The 20551-nt window shown below is 43.3% G+C and overlaps 1 protein-coding gene across 1 annotated transcript in view; it reads left to right on the plus strand.

The window, feature by feature from the left end:
* LOC135196989 (YY1-associated factor 2-like) overlaps positions 1 to 20551 on the plus strand; it is a 79509-nt gene that overhangs the window by 35020 nt on the left and 23938 nt on the right. Inside the window, exon 2 of the mRNA XM_064223871.1 lies at positions 13902 to 14021. Within this exon, the coding sequence (XP_064079941.1) occupies positions 13902 to 14021 (120 nt within the window). The remainder of the gene's footprint in view (positions 1 to 13901; positions 14022 to 20551) is intronic.

Here is a 20551-nt window from a genome sequence, read left to right on the forward strand (position 1 = left end):
GGTGATCCCTAAGGTTAAGAACAGGGAACCTGGTCAATGTCATTCCGCCAGCTACATATCAATGTACTGGAAGCGATGGCAGTGTTTCTAACCCTGAAAAGACTTCTACCAGCCAAGAAAATCCATATCAAGCTGGTATTAGACAATGCAGTGGTGGTTCACAGTATAAACAGGGGTGGCTCCAAATCGAGCCATGTGAACCATGTGATGATAGCCATATTTGCCCTAGCAGACAAGAACAAATGGCACCTTTCAGCCACCCATCTAGCGGGAGTGAGAAACGTAGTGGCGGACGCCTAGTCACAATCCACCCCGCTGGAATCGAAGTGGACTCTGGACAGGGAGTCATTCAAATGGATCTGTCAACAGGTGCCCGGGCTGCAAGTGGATCTTTTCGCCACGGAGTCGAACCACAAACTTCCTTGTTACGTGGCCCGCAACCTGGACCCTCTGGCTTACGCCACGGACGCTATGGCTATAGATTGGAATATCTGGAAGAGGATTTATCTTTTCCCTCCAGTGAATCTTCTTCTGAAGGTCTTGAATAAGCTCAGGACTTTCAAAGGTCACATTGCACTATTGGCCCCCAACTGGCCCAAGAGCATTTGGTTCCCTCTACTAGTGGAATTGGGACTCCGGCCCCGATGGATTCCCAATCCCATGCTGACGCAGTTGGTACAAACGCGCACTGTGTCCGCTTCCTCAGGAATTCAGAAATCCCTAACTCTATGGACTTCATGAAGTTTGCGGCACAGAAAGATGCCAACATTGATCCTCAGAACATCTGGTTTCTGGAATCTGATAAACGAGAATCAACCCTGCGTCAATATGACTCAGCAGGAAAGAAACTAGCCATATTTTTAAGGGATTCAAATGCACAAACCATGACCACGAATCTGGCAATAACCTTTTTTAGAACCTTGTTCGAAAAAGGTTTAGCAGCAAGTACGATTACTACAACCAAATCAGCATTAAGAAAATCTTCCAATTTGGATTTAACATTGATCTGACAGATTCGTATTTTTTGTCTATCCGAAGGGCTTGTGCTAGACTTAGACCAACAGAGAGACCCAGAACGGTCTCCTAGTTCCTAAATGATGTCCTTAAACTAGCTTCTGACACTGATCATGAATCATGTGATTATATAACGCTCCTAAGGAAAACGTTATTCCTAATAAGTCTAGCCTCAGGAGCCAGAATTTCTGAACTGTCGGCTCTCTCTAGGGAACCAGAACATAGTGAGTTTCTCCCTCCAGGAGAATTACCCACCGGATAGGTGGGCTCCATGGAAGATTGTCCCACTTCCTCAGGACCCGTCCTTATGTCCAGTTAATTCCCTAAGAGCATATTTGAGCAGAACTGCCTCGAAATCTTCAGGCCCTTTGTTTATTAGGAAAAAAGGTGGTACTATTTCCCTAAAAGGAATCAGACAACAGATTCTGTACTTTATAAAGCAAGCTAACCCGGAATCATTCCCACAGGCACATGATATTAGGGCAGTAGCCACCTCAATTAATTATTTTCAACACATGAATTTTTATGATCTCAAGAAGTACACGGCTGGAAGTCCCCGACAGTATTTAAACACCACTACTTAAAGTCGTTAGAAGCCCTTAAATTCCCAGCAGTGGCAGCCGGAAACACAGTTTCCCCTTACACTGCTTAGAACAGTAGTAAGTAGTTAATTAGCCTATGTCTCTCTTTACATATCTCTCTCTCCTACCTGCCTCGTTAGCATTCTTGACCTTAGCTCGGTTGTTACTGGGTTGCATACTTTTCCTTGAATTGCACTTTCTATGTATCATGATGATTTGGATTGTATATATTTGTATCTGGGTCTATATTGTGTAATTAAATTCCTGTTCATTGGTGTGTGATTAGTTAAGATAGTAGATAAGTTTTAGAGTTAAGGATCATTAAAACTCTCAAGTTAAGGAATTTTATTGGTTACTTGTAGAATTAAATAACTAATATTGAATAGTATTTAATGTTATTCAAGTTTCAATTTCCTTACAGTAATTTATCTACACTAACTTTCCGAGCTGATGGGGCCAATTCTCTGTTTCTATTTCACGGAGCGACACAGGCTGAGCCCAGAAAAGGGATTTTGACAAAGGAAAAATCTATTTCTGGGCAATGACCTGTGTCACCCAGTGAAACCCACCCTCTACTTCCACACCCTGTCTGGCCCAAGCTTGGGTGCTATCTACAGTAATGGTAAACAAAGGCGCTAGTTGTAGTAGTAGCGGGTAGCGGGGGCCTAGAAGGGCTCCTCTGTAGACGAGGGATATTGAGGAAGGAAGAGACTAAATGGCAAGGGACCTCTGGTAGTGGTTTCACTCGCCCCAGATACCATACCGACACCTTGAATAAAGGTGAGCGAGCCAGAATACTCTGGCTCTACCATATAGCTTTTTCTCTGGTATTTGTAGCAATACTTCTACCTTAGAAATGAGTGCTAAAGGAACCATTTCGCTGGGCGACACAGGTCATTGCCCAGAAATAGATTTTTCCTTCGTCAAAATCCCTTAATTACAATCAAATAAGCACTGTGGAGTTTCAATTTTGATAGCAGTAAGGATAAAATCACTGATGACAAGGTAAAAATGCATTTCAGTTCAAACCATGACCCTGTGAATAAGACTTCTCATACTTTCACTAATATAGGCAAGAAAGTGTTTTTTGTTCATATGCAAACAAACCCTCAGTCTTAACAATAGGATCATTTCTAGCGCCTAGTTGGATCCTGTAAAAAAGGAGATGAAAGCAAGGAATCTTGTGGTATCTGGCAACGCATGCGTAGATCGGGTGAAGAGTGGTCAAACGCCTAACATCTACACCAGTCTGATTACAGTTGCAATGTTGAGTAACATCAATAAACGTTACATATATACGCTAATATTTCTCAACTGAGCGCTGGGAAGGACGTGGTATCAATGCCGGAGACGAAAGGGACCAGATGCGAGATGCCAAATTGGATTTAAAAACTACCTCGAAAGCATATTTTACGAAGACTTCGCATGCTTATTTTAGTTCGTATGGCACTTGCTTATATCACATAATGTTGACGAAACTTCAGTCTTTTGAATGGTATGCTTAAAGATGTAATTGTACATATTATTGTTTCACCAATTAAATATTGAGTGAATAAGGGTGATCAGCTTGAGTAAGATGGACTCAAGGCAGTTGTTTACCCTATGTGGGAAGCTCCACTTAATTGGCAACAATGAAGTTTTGCCATTCCTAGCATGCAAACATTAAAGTTTTGTACATGAACTTCCCTGACAGATATATACTTAGCTATAGTCTCCGACGTTCCCGACAGAATTTCAAATCTCGCGGCACACGCGACAGGTAGGTCAGGTGGTCTACCTTACCCGCCGCTGGGTGGCGGATGTACGAACCACTCCCGTTTGCTTGTCAGATTTTTCTCTGTCGCGGGAACGATAACAACTGTTGTCGGTTCCTTTCGATAGTTTTTCGATTCTCGCTTGCCTGGAGTTAATTTGGACTTCTTTTGGTGACGTATTCGCTTTGTTTGGCTTGGCATACGCTGATTGTGGACCGGTTTGATTTTGATTTTGATTTTCTTTAACGATGTCTGACCTAGATTCAGTGGTTAAAACTTCGGTTTTGTTTAGGGTTTGCGTGAATGAAGGATGTAAGGTGAGGTTGCCGAAAGCTTCGGTAGATCCCCACACGGTTTGCATGAAATGCAGGGAGAATGAATGTTCTTTTGCTAACCCTTGTAGTGAATGTAAGGGATTGAATGAAGAAGAATATAAGGCTCTCTCTTCTTATGTTAGGAAGTTGGAACGTGATAGAGTGCGTAAGGCTTCCTCTAGAAGTTCTAGTAGATCTAGAATGAGTGAGTTGGATGTGGATCCTAATACTAACGTAGAATTAGAACCTTCTTCCCAAGTTGCAGCCCCTGCTCCCCGCACCCGAAGCCGAAGATTCGCCTTCGGAGGCGGCAGCTCTGAGAGCCACGATTCTTTCTATGGATCAGAAGATTCGTCAGTTGGAAGGTAAGGAGAGTGTTAGTGATAGTGCAGTGTCCCCAGTGTTGTGGAGGGTGTGTCTGACCGGCTCCTTAGTGCCTCTAGGCCTAGACCTCTTCCAGACTCCCAGTTCCAGTGGAGTAGGAAAAAGTCGAAAGCCGCAAGAGGGCTAGGGAGAACCCCCACCGGTCAGGCGTCCCCTCGGCAGATCCTGAAGTACGCTCCCAGGCTGCCTCGGTTCGCTACAAGAAGGAGCTCCTACGCCAATGCTTCTCCTCTTCGTCTTCTCCCTCTCCGAAGAGAGGTTGAAACTCCCCGGATGCGTCGCGCCCGTTGAAGAGGGCTTGGAAGGCTCCCTGCAGTCCTTTGGCTTCTAGTCCAGAGGTTTTCCCGGAAGAATCGTCGGTGGAGGCGAAGAAACCCAAGAAATCCTGTTATCGTTCTTCTTCTCGCGCTCCGCGCTCGGCGCCTTGCTTCCGAGGAAGAACAACAAGATTTCTCCTACGACGAGTACTCGCGGGACTTCAAGCTCAGATCACGGCGCTAGCAGACACTCTAGCAGTTAGATCACGTAGGAAGAAGGACGTTTCTCTTCCGATCAAGAGATCTAGGCGCCGCTCTTCAGAGGATCGTTCTCCTCTTTTTAGGCGTTCTCCTTCATATGGGGAGGTTTCGTATGAAGGTAGGGGCTCGCATGTGTAGCGCCCTCGCTCGCCTGGCTCTCTTTCGACTTCAAGGCGCCAAACATCGGTAGGACGCTCTATGGAGAAAGAAGTTTTTTCTCCAGATTGGATTCCCGCTTCCGGTAATCGCACTGCACCTGCTCATCACGCTATTTCTTCAACTCCCTCGCGTGAGGACTTCTACTCAGCAGCCTCAAGATCCTAGGAAGGCGCCCTTATACAAGTAGGCGTTCTTCTTCCAGATGTCACTCTCCTCGAGTGTCGGATCGTGACTTCTCTCCTGACAGGCATCAAGAGTTGGTAGGTAGTAGTGTGGAGGATAGGACGGCCTGCTGTTAGCCGCTCCCCGCAAGGTAGGCGCCAAGAGCCTACTGCACATCGATCTCCTAGTAGGCGCTCGTCTCTTTTAAGGCGTCATACTCCTGATTATTCTCCTCGGGGCAGACAACAAGGGTCTTTCAAGCGCCCTTCTCCGTGTAGGCGCTCTCCCGCTTCTAGGCGCACTACTCACTGACCGTTGTCTCTTGGTAGGCACCAGGAATCTCGGAAGCGCCCTTCTCCAGGTAGGCGCTCGTTAGCTTTGAAGCGCCCTTCTCCTGAATGTTACCCTCTTGTTAGACGTCAAGAGTCTCGCAAGCAGCCTTCTCCTAGTAGGCGCATTTCGCCTTCCAGTCGAATTCTGTTGATCGTACGCAACTGGACAGGTATGGAGAGCCGCGCAAGCGCTCTGCTCTCGATAGGCGCTCTTCTCCTGGCAGCCGCTCGCCTCAGGATAGGCGCAAAGAGTCTAGTAGGCGCTCGCCTCCTCGTAAGCGCCCTGTGGAGGTTTCCGAGGATTCTCGGAGTAGGAGCCCTACCTCTCCTTCGGCTGAGATTCCGTCTACCTCGAAGAGGGAGTCTCATAGTAGACAACCCAAATCTTCTCATCGTTCTCCAGTGGATGTGAACTCTTCTAAGAGAGGGCGTTCTCCAACCTCTCGCTCAACTCCTACTAGGATCCCTTCGTTACCTAAGGATCTTCCGCGCTCGCCTCGACAAGACGTCCTAGAAGGTTCAGATGAGGAACCGAACACTTACTGCTGTGTCTTCTTACAAGAAGCTTACAGAGCTACTTTTGCAAGTTTTTGGGGATTCCCTTACTCCTACGGCTCCTCCTTCTCCTCACTCACTTTTTTCAACGGCGAAGACAGCGAAGAGTTCTTCTTGTGTGAGGATGAAGCCAACTCTTTCAATGAAGAAGGCACTGAGGAGTTTTGGTTCCTGGATGGCTTCCTAAGAAGAAGCGGGGAAAACGATGTTCGCTTTTCCTCCTTCGAAGTTATCAGGACGCGCTGGTTTCTGGTACGAAACAGGAGAGTCCTTAGGATTGGGTCTACCGTCTTCGGCTGATTCGGATTTTTCGGCGCTGGTAGATTCGACAAGGAGAACTGCCCTTACTCTGCTAAGACGACTTGGGCAATGAATGAATTGGATCACATGCTAAAAGGCATGTTTAGAGTGCTAGAAGTATTTAACTTCCTTGATTGGTCGTTGGGGGTCCTAGCCAAGAAAATTGAAGTGCCAGAGTCATTTTCGCCAGAAGATCTCATGTGTGTTTTGTCTTGTATGGACAAGTCGGTAAGAGACGGAGCGAGTGAAATCGCCTCCCTGTATGGGGCGGGATCGTGAAGAAGAGGTCTGTTTATTGTTCCTTCTTAACGAAGTCTGTCTCCCATGCCCAGAGGTCTTCTTTGCTGTTTGCTCCTCTGTCTGCTCAGTTGTTCCCTAAACATCGAGTGCAGGACATTTCGAGATCACTTTCGGCTAAAGCCACCCAGGACCTTTTGGCACAGTCGGCAAGAAAACCTCGCCCTTCCTTCCCTACCAAGGCTAAGAAGGAAAAGGCAAGTGTTCGAGAACCCTTTCGAGGGCGTCTTCATCAAGAACCTCTACGTTTAGAGGTCGTAGACCTTCAAGAAGGGGTAAGACTTTCGCCAAGTCTGTTAAAGCCCCCAAATAACTTGCAAGTCCTTCAAACAACGGTGGGCGCCAGACTCTTAGAGTTTGCAGAAGTCTGGGCCCAAAAAGGGGCGGATCCTTGGACCCTTTCTATTTTGAGGAGAGGTTACCTCATCCCTTTCGTCGAAAGACCTCCCTTGACGACCATCCCAAGGGAACTGACGGCCAGGTACAGAGACCCCATCATGAATCAAGCTGCGTCCATCTAGCAGTAGCTCAGATGCTGGAGAAGGGGGCTATCGAACTAGTGACAGACCATCATTCATCGGGTTTCTACAACCGCCTTTTCCTAGTTCCGAAGTCCTCAGGGGGATGGAGACCGGTGTTGGACGTAAAGCGCCCTGAACTTCTTTCGTGAGAAAAGAAGAAGTTTCACGATGGAAACGCCTTCATCAGTGCTGGCAGCACTTCGTCCAGGGGACTGGATGGTTTCCTTGGATTTACAGGACGCTTACTTCCACGTACCGATCCATCCTTCCTCGAGGAAGTTTCTCAGATTCATGATGGGGGGGTGAAAAGAGGGGGGAAAATTTTTGTTCAGTTCAGGGCTCTGTGTTTTGGCCTCTCGACGGCCCCTCAAGTGTCACGGGATTTTGAGGAATGTGGCTCAATGGCTTCATTTGAAAGGGGTGAGGATATCCATGTACCTCAACGATTGGCTAATAAGGGCCAATTCAGAAGATCGTTGTTTGAAGGACTTACAAGTAACTTTAGAATTGACGAAGGCGTTGGGACTTCTCGTCAATTTCAAGAAGTCGTCACTAATTCCCGAGCAAGAGTGTGTGTATCTCGGGATACAGATGAACTCTCTGAGTTTTCGGGCTTTTCCCTCTCAGGAAAGGATAGCCCGAGGATTAGAGAGAGTAACAACCTTCTTAGGGAAAGAAGTATGCACAGTGAGGGGAGTGGATAAGTCTTGCTGGGGACGCTCTCCTCGCTGGAGCAATTCGTTTCCCTAGGAAGGTTGCACCTGAGACCGCTCCAATTCTTTCTTCATCGGAATTGGAGTCGTCGTTCTCAGGATTTGACGTTCTCCCTGTCGTTATCCCAGGACGTCAAGAAACATCTCTTATGGTGGACAGATCCCAACCTCTTTGCGAAGGGACTGTCTCTTCAATCCCAGACCCCCAACCTGGTGTTCTCCGACGCGTCGGACACGGGAGGTGGGGGACCAACTCTGGGAACCAGCGAAGTGTCAGGTACCGGGTGGGGGACCAGGTAGCCTGGCACATCAACAGAAAGGAGTTGATGGCTGTGTGGTTGGTTCTCTGAAGGCTTTCGAGGCCAAAGTCAGAAGATCGTAGTGCAGGTCAACACGGACAACACTACAGCTCTGGCATATATCAGGAAACAGGGGGGGACGCATTCCTTCTCCCTGTACGAGACAGCAAGAGACCTTCTTCTGTGGGCAGAAGAAAGAGGAATCAAGCTTCTCACCAGGTTCGTGCAGGGAGAAAGGAAGGTAAGAGCAGATCTCCTCAGCAGGAAGATCAGGTCCTTCCCACAGAGTGGACCCTTCATCTGGATGTATGCCAGAGCCTGTGGAAGTTATGGGGCAGGCCACACATAGACCTCTTTGCCACGTTCAAAGAACAAGAGGCTGGATCCTTACTGCTCTCCGATATCGGATCCAGAGGCATTAGCAATAGATGCTCTTCTTCTAGACTGGAACGGACTTGATGTCTACGCGTTTCCCCCCTTCAAGATCCTGGGGCTAACCATCAAGAAGTTCGTAGAGTCCGATTCAACGAGAATGACCTTAATCGCTCCCTTTTGGCCGGCCCAAGAATGGTTCACAGAGGTACTGGAATGGTTGGTGGACCTTCCAAGATCGCTCCCGCTAAGGAGCGATCTACTCAGACAACCCCACTTCGACAGGTACCACAAAAATCTCCTCGCTCTCAGTCTGATCTGGCTTCAGACTGTCCAAAGTTTGGTCAGAGCGAAAGGCTTTTCAGCAAACAGCTGCTAAAGCAATCGCAAGAGCGAGGAGACCTTCCACCTTGCGTGCATACCAGTCAAAGTGGGATGTCTTCAGACGTTGGTGCAAGAGGAAGAACATTTCCTCTTCCAGTACCTCTGTGACCCAAATTGCGGATTTCCTTATTTTCCTCAAAGAAGAATGTCATCTGGTTGTGTCAACTATTAACCTCTTCATTACCGAAAGTTTGTTTGGAGGTAGGTGGGTACCACCATTCAAGTCTACTACACCGCACCGGGTGCATAAAGGTGGTACGCATAGTACCACCAAAACTCCTCTTTTCAGATAGGGGACTTCCAATCATTCTGTAATTTCGGTTTTGAAGAGTTTGGAGCCAAAATAAACAGTATGACACGATGCCAGACGTATGATGAACCCCAAAAAATATTATTACTGCTTATAGTAGTGTGTAGGTGACAGATGAACTGCGTCTCAACAAAAAATCACAAAACCAGACAAGCGTAAACATGTAGTAACTTCTACCCAAGTATAAAACGAGTTGTATCATCATTTACTGTATTTATTTATTTATTCACTTATTACATTTTACAAATAAAAGATATGAACACCAGATAAATGAAGGTAAAAATAAAGCCTTATAGTAGTAACTTTATATATAAAAAACCAAACCACAGAAAAAGCGAAAAAGCGATTTTTTCTGAGGACAAGAAACTTGAAAAATTAGTTTAGATACCCCTGATGCCCCTAAAGTTGTTTTCTGTGATGAAACTAATCTTAGAAAACGTAGAAAATGACATCGACCAATTTTTGAAAGATATACTATAAAATTTGCGATTTCCATATTTATTGGCGGGGCTTTCGCTTTAGTTTTTGCTCTTTTTTTTGTTATTACAAGCTTATTTACTGTTCTATTTTGATAATACTTTATGTGCATGTTCCAGGTGTGATATACCAACATTCTGTAAGACCGAATTTCTATTCAAGACTGTAGTTTTCTCACCGACCACCACAAGGGACACTTGAGTTTCACATTTTTTTTTTCATAAAATCTTTTATTTTCCCTGTAGGATGATAAAACTAACAGAAAATATGCGTTATTATAGTGCTAATAATACCTGATAATTTCATTAGCCTGTCTTGATTAGTGTACTTTTGGCAAATATTTTTACGATCGGCACCCCTCCAAACTGGAGTCACTACCGAGAGATTCAGTTCGGCAGCGAACGCAATGTTTACAGTCTGCTCACCCACCCGGTAAAGAAGGGGTTAAGGGATACCGCAGTATGTTGGCGGCGGTATTTCGGCATAAGGCTTAAATATATCCGATGATAAGGACCTGCATGATCTTATTAGATCATTTGAAACCATTAAGCGTCCTCATGTAGTACTGAACTGGAATCTAGACGTAGTTCTACAATTCCTTGGATCGTCTAGATTCGAACCTCCTGGCTTAGCCTCTTTCAAGGATCTGACGAAGAAGGCTATCTTCCTTTTGGCCCTAGCTACAGCTAAGAGAGTGAGTGAGCTCCAAGCTATCGAGGGCAATGTAGGGTTTAAGGAAGATTCTATGGTGTGTTCGTTTCTTCCAAATTTCCTTGCAAAGAATGAAAACCCATCACGGCCTTGGCCCAGGAGCTTTGAAGTTCGTAGTTTATCTTTTCTAGTAGGGGAAGAGCCTGAAAGAACTCTTTGCCCTATGAGAATTATGAAGTATTTCCTTAAGAGGAAGGAACAACTTAAGGCTAATCAAGATGTGCTTTGGTGCTCTGTAAAGGACCCCACTTGGCCCATGTCGAAGAATGCTCTTTCCTTTTTTCTGAGAAGCCTTATTACAGAGGCACATGTTGCCTGTAAGGAAGAACATTTTAGACTACTGAAAGTGAAAGCTCACGAGGTGAGAGCCATCGCAACTTCGCTTGCATTCAGAAAAAATATGTCTGTGCGGAACTTGATGGAGGCGACTTTTTGGAGATGCCAATCGGTTTTTGCAAACCACTACCTACGTGATGTAAAAATCACATATGATAAATGCTTCGCCTTGGGTCCTTTCGTATCGGCGGATTCGGTGCTGGGGCAGGGAGCTGAAACTTATCCTGTGTAAATTTTTTATATGTTATCCTATATTTTATATTGGTGTGTTGTCTGAAAGAGGTTGCAGGAGGCACCTCTTTTTTTGTAGTATATTAACCCTTTGTATTTTGGTTAGGTGGTCTGGTGGGTTTTGGCTCCTTGCAGAGGTAGTGGTAAGGATCTGTTAGGTAAGCGGACAAGGTCCCTCTAACAGGATCCGACTTGGATTCTACCACAATAGGGGATCACATATCCCAGTGGTAGATCCGAGAGTCTTTCAGCATCAGGTCACGTCCTAGCTGTAGCTCTCCAGGCAATGCAGACTCAGAGACAGTATCTATGAAGTCTTCATCCTGAAAAGGTGAGAACCAAGGTTTTTATATCCTACAACATTAGTTGTTTCCCGTCTTACCTGTATTATTTAGCTGTCTCTTACCCTCCACCAAGGGTGCCAATCAGCTAAGTATATATCTGTCAGGGAAGTTCATGTACAAAAATTATATTGTTAAACTACAATAAAGTTTTGTACATACATACTTACCCGGCAGATATATACGATTAATGGCCCACCCAGCCTCCCCTCAGGAGACAGGTGGAAGAGAAAAATCTGACAAGCAAACGGGAGTGGTTCGTACATCCGCCACCCAGCGGGGTGCGGTAAGGTAGACCCCACCTGACCTACCTGTCGCGTGTGCCGCGAGATTTGAAATTCTGTCGGGAACGTCGGAGACTATAGCTAAGTATATATCTGCCAGGTAAGTATGTACAAAACTTTATTGTAGTTTAACAATATCATTTTACATTTGTTTCAGGCATAGGTACAATTATTAAAAATAAAAAAGTCAAAATAATAATATAGACTTAAGTCAATGAAAAGTGTGATTAAAAAAAATACAAAATTTTTGTCAAACAATTCTTTAATCTGTCGTCTGCTCTCTGGTGCTTTTGGCAGCCAGATGTACAGGGTGTCCAAAATGTTCCAATACCCATTACAAGTATTTATTGCTCAGAAACCATATACATGAGTAATGCAGTTTTTTGTTGAATGTTCTACATTCAAGTGTACATTCAGAGCATTTCATTTTACAAAAAACTGCATTACTTTATGTTCTATGGTTTTTAAGCAATAAATACTTGTAATGGTACGGGGACTTTATGGACACCCTGTACAATAAGACAAATTGTTCCCGCCATGGCTACGCTGTGAACAAACTCTTAAGTGAGTATTTCATGTGTATTTTGGAGTGAATTAAGAATAAAATGTGTACAATTACAATCAAATAAGTGCTGTGGAGTTTCATTTGTGAATGGCAGTAAGGATAAAAACACCAATCACAAGGTAAAAATGCATTTCAGTTCAAACCATGACCCCGGGAATAACAAGTTTCATACTTTCACTAATATAGGCAAGAAAACGTTGTGTTGTTGTGCTGATTACAACTGCAGTCTTGAGTAATATCAGTAAACGTTACATATACAGTGGTCCCCCTGTATTCGTAGGGGATGTGTACCAAACCTCCGTGCGAATACAGTAGTTAGAATCCATGAATAGTTGGAACTTCTGTAAAAATGCTGAAAACGGCCTATTTTGTTAGTGAAAACTCAGGAAAAACCCACTCAAAATTTTCCATGAATAATGCGGGGAAATGTTCCCGAGAGAAATTCGCAAATGTGCGAGTCCATGAATCCGGAGAACGCGAATATGCGGGTTCCACTGTACATGCTAATATTGTTCAAATGAGCGCTGGGAAGGACGTGGTCTCGATGCCGGAGACGAAAGGGACCGGTTGCAAGTTGACGCCATCTTGGATTTAAAATCTACCCTGAAAACATATTTTACGAAGACCTCACAAGAATTTCTTGCATTTCCTTTGGTCAGGTTCATATCAAGCAGCCAATTTGTTTAATGCTGTAAGCTTACTTTAGATCATTCATGCTGTACCTTGAGCATAAGATTTTAGGCAGTCCCTGGCTTATGACAGGTTCGTAAGCTGGAAAATCGTCATAATATTGATTATTTTGCCTTTTTTGAGTCGTATTTCTTCTGTCATATTGGCTACATGATCCTGGAACATGCTTCATAAACTAGGAAATCATTTCTGATGAATATAATTGAAAAGCATCGTAATCTCAGAATGTCGTAAGTAGAGCCGTCATAAGCCAGGGACTGCCTGACTTGATGATTGTAAGTGAAAGCCAGTTTTTATTACATGCAATAACCTTTATACATAGCATTGAGCTGCAAGAATTAGTGAGCTTAAGAAATCTGTCATTTGCATACTGTACATAAATTTGTCAGCCATTTAGCCTACTTTACTTGATGTTTCTCAACAGGGATGAGTGAGTTTATTTACTGTTTTATGTGAACTAGCATGATAACAATATTGTCATTAAGCTGGAGAAAATTCATTTAGGCTAAAGAGAAACCTTTAACATTATTCATGAAAATCATCCAGTATGCTTAATAAATATTTAAACAACTTAGTACGTCCATAAAATCACATATTCTGCATACGTACAGTAATAATGAAAATAATTTTCACATACTATGAACTGAAGTAGTGTAGCTTCGTCTGCAAAGTTAAGAATATCTCTTGCAGATCTTGAGTCACTTCCTCTCCAAAACCCATGGAGAGAGGGTGCCTCTTGAAGAAATTCTAAAGTTCTCATGACTGACATAGATTTTGTGGTTGCTACCAACCTGTCTCGGACATTAAGATTATTTTTTCTTATATTTGGGAGGGTACTGTATTGCATTTTAAAGATCATAATACAAGGCCACTTTATATTAAACTATTTTTAAATGACCTTATCTTGATAAACCATAACTGAAATGAAAAAAACGTTATTTCAGAACTGTCATTTCCTTTCATTTTGGTGTGTTATACTTCAAAGTATTTATTGTGGCAACTTTATTATTTGAGTAGCTAGTGATGCAATTCTTTCAACAAGAAACAGGTTTATCAGTTTCCCTTTTTGCCTGGTGAAAATTTGTGAGGTTGAAGATTTAATGAAAGTAACAGTTGAAATTTTGATTGAAGTTAGGTTAATCCATACCTGCTACCTTAAGAGAAGGTATATTTTTTTAAGATAATCATCAGATGTATCAGTAATAATGTATAAGGCAGATATTTAAGCTACAGTACTTATTAGATTTTCTGATGAATATTTTGGAATTTTCATAATTTGTTTTCTTTCTTACCACAGAAGAGTAAAGAGGGGTAATAAGGAAGAAAACATGTGGGACTGTAGTGTTTGCACATATAGGAACTCTCCAGAGGCATTTAAATGTCTCATGTGTGATGTCCGAAAGGGTACTTCAACCAGGTGTGTATTGTTTTGTTAATTTTTGTAGAATATGATAGTTATAACAAAGGTGGTGAAATTGTAAATGTTATTATTTGTGATGAATCTGACTTACTGGTAATGTTAGCTTACATCATCGTGCCGTAGGTGCGATTGATATTAAAAAAAAGAAGAGAAAAAGAATGCTTAGCTGACCAGATGGACTGCTAAGTTCACATATTCTCCAACATTCTGCATGCTCTTGTAGACTTGACTTGTCAATTGCAAGAGAATCTTGATAAGGGTTTTCAGTGCAGAGTAATTCAAGTAGATTTTAGTGCTGCTTTCAATTTAGTAAATTGCAAGGCACTTATTTCTATTGTGTCTGGAGTTCCACCGGGTGATGTTCTTGGTCCACTGTTATTTTTAGTGTATACAAGTCATGGTTTTTGGCCTGGAAAACAAGATTGTTCAGTAAGCTGACAATGCAACACTTGTCAGTGTAGTCAAGTCTTCATTTTACTACAGATGAAGCTGCCCTCAGCCTCACTCAGGACATGGACTGAATCAGTGAATGATGTAGTTGGTGGGATATGAGGCTGGACTCCAGTAAAAGAAGAACGCTATTGATTAGCAGATCCTGTACAGATTTTCCACGCTATCTTTCTTTCAGGTGGATGGGATTCATTTGAATGAGTCTGAAGCACTAACTGTTGTAGGTGTAACTTTCGACTTATATCTTACTTTTGAGAAATATAATGAAAGAGTCGGCAAATACTGCACGAAAGTTAGGTATTGTACATAAGGCCTCGTATATCTATAGCAGATTTATCTCTTTCTTTAGATACAGTGGTTTGTGGTATATAATAGGATTCTGTTTTGTGATATGACTTGGACCATTGACGGATGGTCTCGTTTGTCAGTTTTTCATGAGTTTTAAATTAAGATAGATCTTTCACATTCACAAATGATCCCTGATCCTTTTTGGAGCAACCAGATTAACTGAACAGCAGCATCAATATGCAGTTAATGTGCCTCGCTATCAAACTTCTCAGAAGACTTTGCCTGTCGTGTTACCCACTAACTTTGCATCCCAGGCAACGAGAGGAGTTCCTCCCTGAACCAACCTTCATGGCCAGTGATGTAGCAGAATCAAAGCTAAGTAAAAAAAACAAGCAAACTCCCCACAGTTACGTTAATCGTACAAGCTGACAAAATTTCCCCCAGTCACACTTTCCCCTTTATGTTACTTTTTACCTGCAGGACCATTGGTTCCACAAAATACCAAACACAAAACACAAACACGTACTCACTTCTGGCTCCAGATACTCAGGGCTAGGCTGTGTTGTCCACTGGATATAGGCTAGCTGAGACACAACACAACCCAACCACCCTAGAATTACAACCCCACAACAACTTAACAACCTGACAAATCACTGAGCAGACGAACACTGACAGCTCGAAATAACACGACAACCACACGACTTACCCCGGCACGACAACCCGCCAACACCAACACTGCCCCAACCACCACTCACAGACACCGAAATGCATTACCAACCTTTTCAGCTTCACCACAACCAGACCGACACACGCACAACAACTTTACAACACCAAAATCAATCAAATAACACATCAACTGGCCATCAATGGACAAGATTGCTGCCAAAACCAACTCTATGCTTCAATGAATGCCTTACTGCTTTCGACTCTCTACCAATCTCTCTCTCTCTCTCTCTCTCTCTCTCTCACGTAACCCTTGGAGACGTTGTCAAATATAAACTACCATCATTAATCCTCCATATTACCTCCCCCATTACATTTGACAACGTCTCCTTACACTCGCAACATCCACACTAAATTGCCTTTCACAACACCCAAGGATGCTCAGATGCAGGCCCCCCTAGATCTTGTTTGAGGACCCTCATACATTCTTTCAGTTACATCGCCATTCACTTCTTCCAAACCACTTTCATTCAAACTCCCATTATCTCCCTCACTACCATCCTCCCAAATCCCATTCACCACTTCACCGACATCTAACTCTGGTTCCAACATCTCCCCTATTTCTGCTACCAAACCACTCAGTTCATCCATACTTCTGTCAAACTCTTGCAAAGACTTATCCATCCTATCAACTACCTCCTCACCACTCGGCTTCCTTCCAACCAAAGTCTCATTTGTCCCTGTCAACTCAAACCCACATGCACTACAAGTATCATTCATTCCCTCAAAGTCATCCGTAGCACACACCTTATCAACCGTTTGCACCTTACCACCAACCCCCTTACCATGCTGTTCACACTTTTTCCTTCCACTTCCTCTCTCCACATGCTTCTGTTGTCTTCCATCCTCAACCAACACCAACTGTCGTTCTCCCAGATCCATTTGTTCTCTGACAGTTGCCTCATACTTATTCACCCTCAACCATTTACTCATTGCATTCTCCCAAACATACTGTGATACTTCTTCCCTCCACTTACGGAGTTGGTTATGTTGTGCCCTAACCTCATCCATTCCCACATCTACTCGCAATTTCCCCAAAACATAACTCAATTCACTCAGTCCCACCTCCAAAATCTCAAAAGGCTTCAAATTTCTCCCTTACTTTATTCACATTCATTCTTCCTATCTCGACCACCTCTTTCAACACCTTATCCCCAATCCTAAAATACTCAAACCTTTCCCTCGCTTTCTTCCACAAATCCCGATCACCTTCTGACAGACCCTACCATGGCCTGACAATCCTTTCAAAATTCAGCACATTTACAAGGAGACATACCTATACTCTTCTGCAGTGTGGCGTTATATACCCACACTGCATGTCCTATATACATATCCCAATCCTTTTCGCCCTTACTCATCATTCGCAAAATCCCAGTCATCATCCTAACAGTCCTTTCAGCCAAACCATTCGCACTGGGCATATACGGAGTAGAATACACATGCATAATTCCCCATTCCTTCAACATTTCCTCAAACTCCCATCCCACAAATTCAGGTCCATTATCACTCAACATTTTTGCTGGCTTACACACACACACGGGCGACATCACTTGACCCACCATTCGTGCAACAGTTTCACTCCTCTTATCTTTGATGGGAACCACATAAGCAAATTTACACATGTGATCCTCCATCACAATCATCCCCACGTGTCCTCTCGCAGTCCTAGGCAAAGAAACACAATCAATCACAAGCATTTCAAACGGCTCTTTCATCTGTAATCACAACACAGGTGGACTTGCATGCACACACTGGCACTTTCCCCTCTGACAGTTCCTCACACGTGACAGCTACATCCATACAAATCTTATTCAACCCAGGGGCATACAATCTCTCATGCATTCCCACAACTTATTTTTACCCATATGCCCAAACTGATCATGCACCAACAAACATGCTCACAGCCGACTCAACAGAAAACACCTGCACATACACTTCCCTGTCATACACCCCTTCCTGATGTAAAAAGTACACTATGCTCTTGCACACTACAAACCGTTTAGCAACCCTCGTATATACATCCAACTCACATGGCCAATCTTCCACATGCACTCCCCCCAAAACACATTGTTGCAACACACTTATCTCCAGTCACTTATCTTGCATTTCCTCAATCTCCTCCTCACTCAACAGATCATTCTCACTCCCAGCAATATCAACCATACCCACAAAGTTCGCTACAAATACATTACTATCTTGAATCCTAGCTACTTGCCTGCCCCCCTTTCAAAGAATTCCGTTTCCTATATCTGCGTCTATATCATGGATCCTCAAAAAATCTATCCCTATTAAAAAGCAAGACGGCATATCATTTTCTCCTATAACTATAAAGTTATGTATTACTTCAAGATCTCCCAACCTTTTCAGCTTCACCACAACCAGACCGACACACGCACAGCAACTTTATAACACCAAAATCAATCAATCAACACACCAAATCAATCAAATAACACATCAACTGGCCATCAACGGACAAGACTGCTGCCAAAACCAACTCTATGCTTCTATGAACGCCTTACTGCTTTCGACTCTCGTAACCCACTCTTGCCACTGATATACACAACAGAGCCCCACAACAGACACACGCTTACAACTGCCATTCAACCACTCCCATTTATTCTTCCACCAGTCTCTCTCTCTCTCTCTCCTCTCTCTCTCTCAATCTCTCTCTCTCTCTCTCTCTCTCTCTCTCTCTCTCTCTCTCTCTCTCTCTCTCTCTCTCTCTCTCTCTCTCAACCCTTCGAAACGTTTTCAAATATAAACTACCATCATTAATCCTCCATAGTGAAACAAGCAGTTCCTCAGACAGTACAATCCCGTGTCTTCACAGCGGAAGGATTATCCAGCTTCCTTGCAAGCATAGGCTATCTTGCCGAGCAGCAACGGAAATAGCTGGATAACTCTTTCAGTCCTCTGTGGAATTCCAGGGATTGGAACTGTTTTTGCTGGTCAGTGTTATTGACAGGACTTTTTCTCTGGTCAACATCGCAAAAGTTACTTCTCTCCGATTCAATTGTGAAAGACTTAGGTCCATATTCTCCTTTGCCATTCACATAAGTAGTATGTATTGTTTTTCCTCAGTCAAGATTCAACTAATGATGAAAAACTTCATTCTGTTGTGTCATCAGAAGGACCTCAGGTTTCTAGACAGCACTTGACTTTTGTTGAGGGCGCTTACGTCCTTGCGAGAATCATCCGACTTTTTTTTTTTTAAAGACTGCATCTTGTCTCTCCAGCATTGGCAAATAGGATAGACAATTTGCATGGATCTTCTTCAAAACGTCAGTATTGGTGTCTTGTCTCCATCTTGAATGTAATATTGATCTCTGAATCATTCATCATGTGTTGACAGGTTCGAGTCCTTCATTATCCCTTGTGCCTTGGACTTTGTATTTGATGATCTAGATCAGTCATTACTTTGTCCTATTGGAAGACTCAATACACTTGACATGGATGTCGACAACCTTTTTCCAGTACTGACTCACCAAGGGAGAAGTGTCTAAGGAGACATCTTTCTCCTAGTTTTGCGAGATCGAGAGGTGGTTCCTTGCAGCTGGTGTAGATGTTACCTATATGCTTTCCTTGAGGGGCACAGTACTGTTGGCTTAGTCCATCCTTGTATTCCAAAGAATATTCTGGACTGGAAGATAGATGTGGTCTCATGAAGACCACATTTACATCTTTCCTCCTCCTGGTATTTGCCCACAAGTCCTTGGAAACTTTTTTTTCCTTGGACCTGTGGTGGATGCTCAACAAGTTGTGTTTTCTTACCTGGCTCCTTTAAGAGGACAACTTGCATCTCGCATAAGGTGTGTGGTTCTTAAGGTATAGGATTTGAGAGTGACTGGCCTCTCCTCCTCCCCCTTCCTTCCTTGTTCTTCTACTTCGCTTCCTTCTGGCTGAGAATGGGACCCGAACCTACACTTGCTGGACTGGCTGGTGTCTGATGAGGTGTCTACACTTCGCACGTCCTTTCTATTTTTCTTGTTAGAATTATAGAAGCAATCCTGCTCCTTCCTCTAGCAAGGGAGGAAGGAGACTGGCAATAAAGCAAACCCTTTTCAGATCTTTGCCTTAATGCCTTCGACTCTTAGTATTCTTCCCCAGCCTTTTTTTCATAGGAGTTATGTTTCCTCTCACTTGAGAAGGTTCAGATGTCTGACTCTTGATCTCACAGTTCTTATACTCCAATCAGTGTGTCAGAGGCAGGGCACTCCTTGTTCTTCAACCAGGAGAAGTAGCCAAGTTGTGTAGAGCTCCAGTCAGTTCAAGAGACTCCCTCAGATTCCTCCCTCCAACTAGTGAGTTTTCCTAATGTAAAGGACTGAGGGTTTGTATATTGTTAGGAACAAATCACAATTTTTAAAAGTAAATTGTATTTTTCCTAATTATACAAACCTGTTGTCCTTTACACATGAGGCCTCCTCATGCCACTCTCATCAGAAACCTGGGCCAAAAGGCAAAGTGGAATGTTAACATCCAGCAGGCGGGTCTCCCTGCTTACCAGACAGTAGTTACTGCCTAACCACCATGTTCAAGAGTTTTAATAGACGTATTCCAGCTTTGCTGTAAGCAATTCCAAATGTGAAGGACCTCAGGTTTGTATACTAGTTTACTTTCAAAAATTGTGATTTTTTGTTCATTAGGATGTCTTCCATATGAAGCAAAAATAAAAATTAGTTTTTGTAGAATTGATTTCTGTGTTAACAGTATGTTTTCATTTGAGTTAGATAGCAACACCATGCCAACTGTATTAGTAGGGAGTACAATCTTGAACGTAGATGTGAATAGTGTAGGGAGTGGTTGGAGGACTTTATACTTGAATAGTATTTAAACTCAAGAAAATGGGGGAATTGGACAGATTAAGGAAGCAGTGGGTTAGATCATAACAGGCCTTTTACATCTTTGCTGGTGCCTTCTTTGAATGTCTTTGGGTTTCCAACTCTCCCCTCTTCTCTACCTGAATCTGAGCCTTCTTTAGTTATCCCTTTTGCTCCCCCTTCAGTTCAGGAAAAGGGTGTAAAGAAATTACAGTAGGACATGATTCTTACTTTGGAGTCTGTTAG

The sequence above is a fragment of the Macrobrachium nipponense genome, chromosome 18 (assembly GCF_015104395.2).
Source record: "Macrobrachium nipponense isolate FS-2020 chromosome 18, ASM1510439v2, whole genome shotgun sequence".
NCBI lineage: Eukaryota > Metazoa > Arthropoda > Malacostraca > Decapoda > Palaemonidae > Macrobrachium > Macrobrachium nipponense.